The 10,539-nt window shown below is 38.7% G+C and overlaps 1 protein-coding gene across 1 annotated transcript; it reads left to right on the forward strand.

Annotated features, from left to right (window-relative positions):
* Nucleotides 1-6,248: 6,248 nt before the first annotated feature.
* LOC147882439 (7-deoxyloganetin glucosyltransferase-like) lies at nt 6,249-7,963 on the forward strand. The gene is made up of 2 exons (XM_087400666.1): nt 6,249-6,768; nt 6,868-7,963. The coding sequence occupies exons 1-2, from the start codon at nt 6,345-6,347 to the stop codon at nt 7,842-7,844; spliced, it is 1,401 nt and encodes a 466-aa protein (XP_087256792.1). The 5' UTR covers nt 6,249-6,344; the 3' UTR covers nt 7,845-7,963.
* The last annotated feature ends 2,576 nt before the right edge of the window (nt 7,964-10,539 follow it).

Below are 10,539 nucleotides of genomic sequence, written 5' to 3' on the forward strand. Positions count from 1 at the left end.
GTACATATTGGGATTTAGTCACCAAGGCAAAGGGCGGCAACAAATTTAGCATTCACGGTAATAGAGGAAGGTCCAAATCAAGAATCTCAACTGTCAGGGTAGCAGCAATTTTGCAAGACTTCATACATGAAAATGCTTTACCTCAACCCCATATATCTACCAAACTCCCTACCGGTGACGCGATCACTGAAATGCACCTTCCAATGGGCTTGACAAAGCTCGAAGTATTTGACTCTATTGCAGAAAAGCAAAGGCAAAGAGGGGATGCCGTAGCTTCTTCTCATACTTTGTATACTCTTTGGAAGAAGAACTTTGGATATGTTAAAATCCCAAGGAGGCAAAAAATGTCAAAGTGCAATGTCTATGATGATTTAAAGCGAGCGATTGAGAGTGCAACATGTCCAAATCAAAGGGAATTATACAAAAAAAACCAAAAATCTCATCATGACCTTATTCGACATTCCAGACAAAAATATGCATTTTGGAAGGAGCGAGCTATTTCGCATCCTGATGACTACATGTGCCTTATTGTAGATGGCATGGATCAGAATACAACAACATTGCCTCGTTTTGTTGCCACTCCACCTAAATTACAAGGAAAGCACTTTCTAAAGACACATCTATGTGGAGTGTTAGTGCATGGAATTAAGTTCTTTGCAGATATATGGATTGATTCCTTGCATCTACATGATAGCAATCAAGTTGTAACATCTATTATGAAGGCAATTCGCAATGTACATGCAAAAAAAGGTCGCCTGCCACCGACTTTGAGAATACAAGCTGATAATTGCTGGCGAGAAATAAGAATGTACTCATGTTTGCATTCTGCTCCATGCTAGTTGCTCATCGAATCTTCAATGAGGTCGAATGTGGATTTTTGTATGTTGGGCATACACATGAGGATATCGATCAGGTTTTTAGCACAGTCTCAAGGGAGCTTAAATGCAAGGATGTGGAGACAATAGATGACTTGGTAAGAAGATGTGGCAGGCAAGTTGGTGGTCGTAAGGAAAGTACAGTATGTGAGAGGCTCGAAAGAATGTATGATTGGAAGAGCTTCATTCTACCTTTCATACAAACGGGTGGTGATGCATTGACAGGTCATACCAATCCACACTACTTTCGTTTTTTTTTAAAAGATGAAAAACCCGTAATGCAATGGCAACAGTATTCTCATGATACAAAATGGGAACCTGAAGAACCTTACAGTCTCTTAACTTCAATTCCCAGCAAGGAAAGGTATCCAACATGGGCTCCTATACAAGAATTTAATGAGAGGTCTAATTGTGAAATAGAAGGATTAAAAGCATTTATTACATACAAAGAGGAAATGCTCCAGAGATATCCTGATTCGAAGCCTACTTGGAGAGAACACACTACCACTGTAATTAACAAGACACGAAATTTAATAAAGGACCTTGAGAGAATGCGAGGCTCAAAGGATGTCAAGGAAGAATGCAATATGTTTTGGCCAAATGTTCATAACGATTTGTGCCCAGCTCCAGTCTTTGAAAATGAATTTGTATCATTACTCCCACATCCATATTGTGGACCGAAGAAGAGAGAGTTTATAACACAAGTAGATATAGAGGTCGATTGTTTTGTTGTGGTTCGGCCATTGGATGATGAATATGAGAATGTGAAGTTTTGGGTTGCAAAAGTAGTTGATGTGCAAAGAGATGACCAAGGGAGAGCTACAACATTTACAGCGGTATGGTATGAGCCAAAGGGCAGGAAGGAGAATATGGATAACAACACATTATATACTAATTGTATAATGAAGGAGTGGGTCCCAAATGATGAAGCGGTCTCTCAAGTTTCGACGGAGACAATCATAGTGTCTTGGCATTCAAGGGCAAAGAAATCAAAGAAGCACATGGGATATGAGGTAGAAGGAAAAATAAAAATACCACAGCAAACTATTTTGCATATACACGAATTTTTAAGGATGCTCGCCATGGAGGAACTAGAAGGAGACAGCGCAAATGAAGAATGTCCATGATTAAAGCTTTGTATTGAAGTCCATTGAAGGATTTTATTTGGGTACTAGGCAAGGAGCCAATCCAAGATAATTATAATTAGAGTCATCACCTCCTATGTCAAATGAGAGTCAAAATATGCACTGGATGTCACCCAAGGGTCAAGGCTTGCCAAGACAATAGGGAGTTAATGCAGATGGCACCTGGCAAGGGACTATCACATTGAGCAATAAGACAATGGGGAGTCAATGCACCCAAGGGGCAAGGCTTGGCAAGATAACTTGTGGGAGTTAATGCAGATGGCACCTGTATTTTGCACTGGATGTCACTCAAGGGTCAAGGCTTGGCAAGACAATAGGGAGTTAATGCAGATGGCACCTGGCAAGGGACTATCGCATTGAGCAATAAGACAATGGGAAGTCAATGCACCCAAGGGGCAAGGCTTGGCAAGACAAGTGGGAGTCAAATTATGTAGATGGCACCTGGCAAGGGACTATCGTGACATTGAGCAATAAGACAATGGGGAGTCAAATTATGCAGATGGCACGAATTGAGGCTCTTTAAGAGCAACAATTTAAATTGTAAACATATGTTCAATCTATATCATTTTGGATATAAAGACTCTAGCTGAGAGCAACGTCTCTCAATGTAATCATATAATAATAGCTATAATTGCTATTATACCTCTTTGGTTCAATACAAAACTTGGGTCTTATGGCATCATGTCTTCTTTCTATTTATTAAAAGTTTTGCTAAATTTTGTGCATATTGCCGAGTGACAATGTTATTTTCATGAAATATTTAAGTCTCTTTTCATGGATTTATAAATTTATCACGTCAACGAAAAACGTCAAGGAAAAATATTAAAAATAATTAAATTAACAAATAACTTAGATATAGCTAGAATTTCTAATATAGGATTATTTCAAATTCTTGCATGTTGGTGCAAAAATATAGATTGAAAAAACAATATTTTTATGTGAATATGATAGTGCCACAAAGTGAACTTTTGATTTGGGAAGGAAAAACGTCAAGGAAAAATATTAAAAATAATTAAATTAACAAATAACTTAGATATAGCTAGAATTTCTAATATAGGATTATTTCAAATTCTTGCATGTTGGTGCAAAAGTATAGATTGAAAAAACAATATTTTTATGTGAATATGATAGTGCCACAAAGTGAACTTTTGATTTGGGATGAATATTTTTAGAAAGTAAAATTTTGATTTGGGAAGGATATTTTCACAAAGTAAAGTTTTCATTTGGGAAGGATTTTTGGGCTTCGTCCAAAAACAACACAAAAAGTCCAAAATTAATGAAATAGGTGTTATACATATACATATATGTATATGTTATATGTATATGTACATATATATATATATGTACACATATACATATACATGTATATTTTATATGTATATGTACAATATATATATATATGTATACATATACATACATATATATATATATATATATATATGTATGTATGTATATGTATACATATATGTATGTATGTATGTATGTATGTATGTATGTACATACATACACATACATACATACATATATATACATACACACACACACATATATATATATATGTATATGTATATGTATACATATATGTATATATATATATATGTATATATGTATGTATGTACATACATACATACATACATACATACATATATGTATACATATACATATACATATACATATACATATATATATGTATGTATGTATGTATGTATGTATATATATGTATGTATGTATGCATGTATGTTATATAAAATAAAATCTCTCTCTCTTTCTAGCCAGCACTGGTAGAGCTCATGGTTCCTCTCTGCGTGTTAGGTATTGGGTTTCCATCCAATGCAACAATCCTTGACACCCCACTTTAAAGGGCTAATTGAGGAGGGGATGCCGTTCTTCTTGGCAACTCAAGCTTCTCAGCTATTCTCAATTCTTCTACTCAAATTTATGCACCTAGAAGTGATGCTCGGGCACGAATATGCTCGATTTTTTAGGTATTTCAGAGGTATAATATAATTTGGAATGATATAAGGTTATGTGAGATACTACAACAATGGCTATATTGCAAGAGATCATGAAACCAAGAGATCTACACAAGGATTTACCTTGGTCAAGGTGCTATATCATGGTTGCCAAACAAAGATCTAATTATTTCTTTATGAGTTGTATAACTTTAACAAATCCAAAATATAGGTCACTCACAACAAGTGCATGTGAGGCTATTATATGGCTTAGAAGACTACTGTCAAAAATAAATTACTTGGATGAGAAAAAGCCAACAATGCTATGTGGTGATAATCATTAATTTGGAGCCAAGAATCTACTATATCACTCTAAAACAAAGGACATTGATGTCAAAGAGAGTTCATTAGAGAACAAGTGTTACGTGGTGATATCACATTGCAACATTGTGTTAACAAAAGAATGTTACATATATCTTTACCAAATTGCTCAAGAAAGATCTTTTCAAAAGACTCTGACAAGCTCTTGGTTTAACTCAAAGGAAGGAAACTCCCATTATAGAGAAACTAGATCCATTTGAACATGGTGTTTTTCTAAGCCTAAAAAGTATTCAAATAAGCCAATTAGAGAGAGAGAGAGAGAGAGAGAGAGAGAGAGAGAGAGAGAGAGAGAAAGAGTAAATCTCTAAATCCTTACTCAGCAAGTGACTCTATATTAAGGGTCTCAAGGCTAGATGCTTTGCACATACATTCCCAAAACTTAAAAGCATTTTCCAAACTTAGCCCAAAATCCTTCAAATAAACTACTTAAAAGCAGTATGTCTTATCACTGTAGATACCATACCTACAGTGTCCAATTGTTTGCCATGTTCAAGGTTTCCCAAAACTTAAAAACTTTTTCCAAATAAGCCCAAAGGCCTTCAAATAAACTACTAAAGGCAGTATGTCTATCACTTTAGATACCATTCCATGAAATTCTCCAATTATTTACCCTCAACATTGTTCTCCTTTATTTTTAGAGCTTTGTTATCTCTTTGTCACCCTTAGGAATGGCACCTCCCTTGTCTCACATCCTCCAAAATCTCATTTGTCTACCTCAAGTAGTATTTATCTATACTAATAATGCAATAAATGGTTTAGAGTTGGGGATGTGGTTAGTTTAATGAAACATTTGAGAGGATTCAATTTCAATTGTGTAAAATTCAAGTTGGGAATTTCAAAACAGCATAATGATGTTGGCAAGAACATGTGAAACTACTATAGAAGGAAATCAAATTCCATTGTGGGATGGGGATTTCTATTGATTAAGTGGAACAACCATGGATGGAACAACCATGGATGCTAAGGATACAAGGGTACATTGAACAAGTGAAGAACATAAGATTATAGAAATAGACTTAAAGACCTATGATTCTTGGAACTTGTTTGAGAAGAATTTAGCAAAAGTGAAGGATCTTAGGCTAATAAAATAAACATAATGCCCTAGGACTCTTGGGGTAAAGGATAACCCTCAGCATAAGAAGCTGATGCAAATTGACCTAAAGACCTAGACTCTTAGAGTAAAGGATAACCCTCAGCAATGGGGAAGCCAATGCAAATGGTGCCCTATTATAAGTATTTATTTAATGAATTGATATGAAAAGTATTTACTCCTTCCATGACATTGTATGGAGTTGAGAATACAAATAGTGACTTTAGATTTTGCCTCTAGCTTAGGTGCTCCTTGCTATCAAAACTAATGAAAAATATATCCACTTGCAGCTTGATTTAAAGTGCCATTCTTTGACATTGGATGGGTAAAAAATTGTTAGGAATCTCCTTCTTTTAAGAAAATTACCACAGCATGGGTTGTCGAGGACCTTAAAACTAAAGATTCCTTGATGGTCACAACCCCACAATGAGTTTCTTTTGTCGTACTTGAATGATTTATACAAGACAAAGTGTTAGATTGCATAGGTTTCTAGAAGGTCTATGAGGAATTCTAAATGGAAGCATGGTGGTGTTTAAATTTGCCAAGATCACAACATCAAAGGACCATCAACCATTGATAAAGTGTGGGTAATAATAGCGAGGTTTTTGGGATGGTGTGGAGGTGGAAGTCTTATAGCTTAAGGGGAAGCTTTAACAGGAGGGAATTATTAACAGTACGCATCACAAAGCCATCAAAACATGTTACATGGAAGATCTACATTAAGTCCCACACGAGGAACGTGGGATAGCTAATTGTCTTTATATATGTGTGAGTAACAAGCTAAGAATGCGCTCTGCTCAGAATGGCTTCCCCTGACTTATCCCTTCCCTCTCATGATCCCATCGACTCTAGGCCTCACGCCCTCTTGATCCCTTTCTTCTTCCAAGGACACATCTCTCCCATGATGGAGCTTGCCCAAATCTTGGTTTCACGTGGTTTCCTTGTCACTTTTGTCAACACTAAGCGCAACCACGACAAACTTTCGAACGTTCGCGGCTCCCTCCAACAGCACCCAGACATCCGCTTCGTCTGGATCCACGACGGCTTGCCTCCAGAGTTCGATTATAACGACTTCAAACACCATGTATCTGAGTTCTCGACGACCCTTTCGTACACCAGAAGCGCCTTCGAGACATTGTTAGAGAATCTGAGTCCACCCGTGACTTGCATGATTTACGGTTCCTTCTTCACGTGGTGTCAAGAAGTGGCGAGCAAACTCTGTATACCGGCTGTGTTCTTTTGGACACAATCTACAGCTGTCTTTTCCGTATACCGATGTCTCCCCAAGCTCATATCCGGTGGATTCTTTCCATACCAACCCGAAGGTGGTCCTGGATTTCTGTTATCTCAATATTCCAAGAATTTTGTTACTCGCCATTAGTGTCTTTCTTACAGCCCCTCTGATAGCTTGATGACATATGCAGGGGAAGAACCGGTCGCGTACATACCAGGAGTTCCACCCTTGGTTCCCGCTGACCTACCTTCGCTTATCCATGTCGAAGATCCATCGCAGTTCACTGTCCAACATGTGTTAGACCAGTTTAAGCAGCTTGAAGAATGTGACTGGGTATTCGTGAATTCATATTATGATTTGGAGAAGGACGTATTTGATGCCTTACAGCGAGAAACCCTCTTGAAAATTCATGCTGTTGGGCCTCTTCTTCCCTCTGCTGCTCTGGAAGGGCGGCATATAAATGCCAATCATGTCATGGGAACCAGCCTGCTGAAAGAGAACGAGGAGTGTATTCTGTGGCTGGACAAACAGTCTGCGTCTTCTGTTATCTATGTTTCTTTTGGTAGCATAATTGAGCATTCCTCCGAGCAGATGCAAGAGATCGCATTAGGCTTGAAAGCAAGCCAGCTGCCTTTCCTCTGGGTTATCCGCCCGAGTACCGGGATCCCAAACTTCACAGACATATTGCCGTCAGGCTTTGTACAGGACACAAAAGACAAGGGATTGATCATTCCATGGGCGCCTCAACTGCGAGTGCTGTCTCATCCAGCAGTAGGCGGTTTTCTCTCCCATTGCGGGTGGAACTCAACACTGGAGAGTCTGAGCATGGGGGTACCGATGCTGCCACTGCCTCACTTTTCAGATCAGGGAATGAATCGGTGGTTCATAGTCAACAAATGGAAGGTTGGAGTGGATTTCCACAAGCACAAAGATGGGGTGGTGAAGCGTGAAGAGCTGGAAAGAGGGGTGCGGATGCTATTACATGAAGACGAAGGCAAGGCAATGCGAGTGAGGGCTGAGGAGCTGAGGGATGCCATGAGGAGGGCGATGGAGGAAGGAGGACCCTCGAGCGCAGCATTAGAGCAGTTTGTGTGTGCAATGAGGCAAAGGGCAAACGCCAAATGTGACCCAGCATTGAGTTCGGAGGCCCCAATTGGAACTCAATAATAGAAGCAAGTTGTTACCAATGGAGTGATTTTTTCACCTAAGGGTCAAGTTATTCTTTAAAGAACTTAGTTTTACTCCCACATCGGGCTTTTTGTGTGAATTTGTTTTTCTATGCAAAGTTTCTAAATCAACTCACATCCCTTGATCACTATTTTCTTGTTTAACTTCATTGTTGGGCCTAAATCTTCTAAATGTGTCATACTATCACTAGCTTAGAAATTTTAATTAAAATCAGATCAAAGCTAGAGAGGGTAAGAGACTTAAACCATTAAACCATTGAGGAAGTGATCCATACCACTAGAAAAAAACTTCAAAAAGAAGATTATTCAAACTAGCTCAAAATACCTTTTAAAAACAACAAACTTAAGACTTTGGGCTAGACAAATAGGCTATAGATACACGCTACAGTATCCCCATAAGCTAGCTTGAAGAGGAAAACAACACATATATAAGTGAATTTTCAAACTAAGCAAAGAACAACCTAAGGAGAAAGACACTAACTTTAGTTGCCACCAAGGTGGTCTCATCGACTTTGTAAAAAATTATATTATAGGGCTATAGGAAATAATTGAATCTCGTACATGCAAGGCTTACATACAAAAGATGGCCAAAGACTTAGATTGCACTATCTAATTTAGGTAAAAATGCCATGGAACCTCTTTAAGTTCAAACCAAAAGCTTCAATTAAAACATTGAGATGAATACGCAATACAATTCAAAATTAGCATTGAGTGTCTCACTAAAGTGTGGGTAATTGACATTTAGTGTTAATTTGTAGTGCAAGAAGCCAGAGGAACAGTTTTGATCTAGATACAAATATATATATAACAAGCCACAGGTACCAAAGCATATATATGCATCCCAACCATTGATGCACAAGGAACCTTGGCCATCATGGCACTCTCCTCATTAGATTTGGGACTATCTTCCTGACTCAGTTTCACATATGGAGGCAATGGAGTACTTACATCCTTCCCCCCCTCTATATTGAAATGTTGCAATACTTTCTAACATACTCTTTCTATGAAAGCCAAAGGAGTTTACTACTCCGGTCACACATGATGCGCATACTAAGAATATGACTTGCAGGTCCCAAATCCTTCATGTCAAAGGCCTCATGCGACTTATCCTTTAATGAATCTAGCTCATAAGTGTTCTTGCTAGCCACTAGTATATCATCCATATAAAGTGCCAGGAGTATCAGGCTATTATCCTTAGCCCTTTTAGTGTAGAGGCAGTGGTCAATCTCACTTCTTCTAAAACCTTGGGACCGAATGAAAGCATCAAACTTCTAAAATCATTCTCTAGGCACTTGCTTAAGGCCATAGAGTCTCTTTTTCAGCTTGCAAATGAAATGCTCTTTGCCCTTTTCTTCAAAGCCTTTTGGTTGTACCATGCAAATTTCCTCATGCAGATCCCCATGCAAGAAGGCTATCTTGACATCCATCTGCAAAAGTTCCATATCCTCTGCTACCACAAGTCCAAGTACACATCTAAGTGTGGTCATCTTCACAACCAGATAGAATATCTCATCAAATTCCACACCCTTCTCTTGCTTGAACCCTTTAGCAACCAAATGGGCCTTGTACTTAGGAATGTCATCACCTATGACCTTCATCTTGTAGACCCAATTACATGGCAATGCTTTCTTTCCATGTGGCAAAGAAACCAAGTCCCAAGTCTTATTTTTCATGAGTGAATTTATCTCTGATTGCATAGCATACTCCCACTTGCATTGATCCTCATGCATCATAGCCTCCCTGTAGCAAGGAGGCTCAATGCAATCAATAAGCATCACATAGTCTGCCCCTGGAACAAATCTATCAGGCGGTCTAGACATTCTAGTTGATCTTCTCTAGGGCATTTCAGCTTGCTGTCCCACCTATATATCAGCCACATTTGGCTCATCATTTCCACCAATAGAGGATCCATCATCTTCCCTTGATTGTGTACCTATGGGAGTACCTGCTGGCACCATTTCTTGCACATTCGGTGCATGGACAGCTTGCTGTCTATCAACAAATACAGGTGGATTCACATCCTAGAAAGTGATTCTCCTCATTTCCACATCCCTCATGGGTGTCATATGCATCCTATGCTCATTGAAGACCACATCATGGCTTCGTATCATCTTCTTTGCCTCTGGATCTTAAAGACGATAGCCCATCTCTCCACATTCACCATAACCAAGAAAGATGCATTTCCTAAACTTAGGATCTAGCTTCTTTTGGCCCATGCGCATATGCCTCACACCCAACTATACACCAATGAGGGTAAGAGGGCTTCTTGCCACTCCATGCCTCTCCAGGAATACCACCATCCAAACTCTTACTAGGTGATCTATTGATCACATGCACTACAGTCTTCATTGCTTCAGCCCAAAAACCACCAGAAAGACTTGCATTGGAAAGCATACATTCCAACCTTTCCTGAATGGTGTGGTTCATCTTTTATGCAATTGTATTTTGCTCTGGAGTATGAGGGGACGTGAGATCCCTCTTAATCCCAAGTGTGACAAAAATGTAAAAAGCCATGAGAGAGATACTCTCCACCATTGTCAGTCTCTATAGGCATTTAAGCATTCTACTTGACTGATTTTCAACCAAATCTAGCCATTTCTAAAATACCTTGAACACATCGCTCTTCCGAGACATAGCATAAGCCCAAGGCTTTCCTAGTTGCATCATCAATGAAT

The sequence above is a fragment of the Dipteris shenzhenensis genome, chromosome 29 (assembly GCF_047967505.1).
Source record: "Dipteris shenzhenensis isolate YYH24624 ecotype China chromosome 29, Dip_SZ_1.0, whole genome shotgun sequence".
NCBI classification, from domain to species: Eukaryota; Viridiplantae; Streptophyta; class Polypodiopsida; order Gleicheniales; family Dipteridaceae; genus Dipteris; species Dipteris shenzhenensis.

Coding starts and splice junctions, on each gene's coding strand:
- LOC147882439 (XM_087400666.1), top strand. CDS start 6,345: ATGATGGAGCTTGCCCAAATCTTGGTTTCACGTGGTTTCCTTGTCACT. Junction 6,769..6,867: donor CTTTCCATACCAACCCGAAG/GTGGTCCTGGAT, acceptor TGACATATGCAG/GGGAAGAACCGGTCGCGTAC.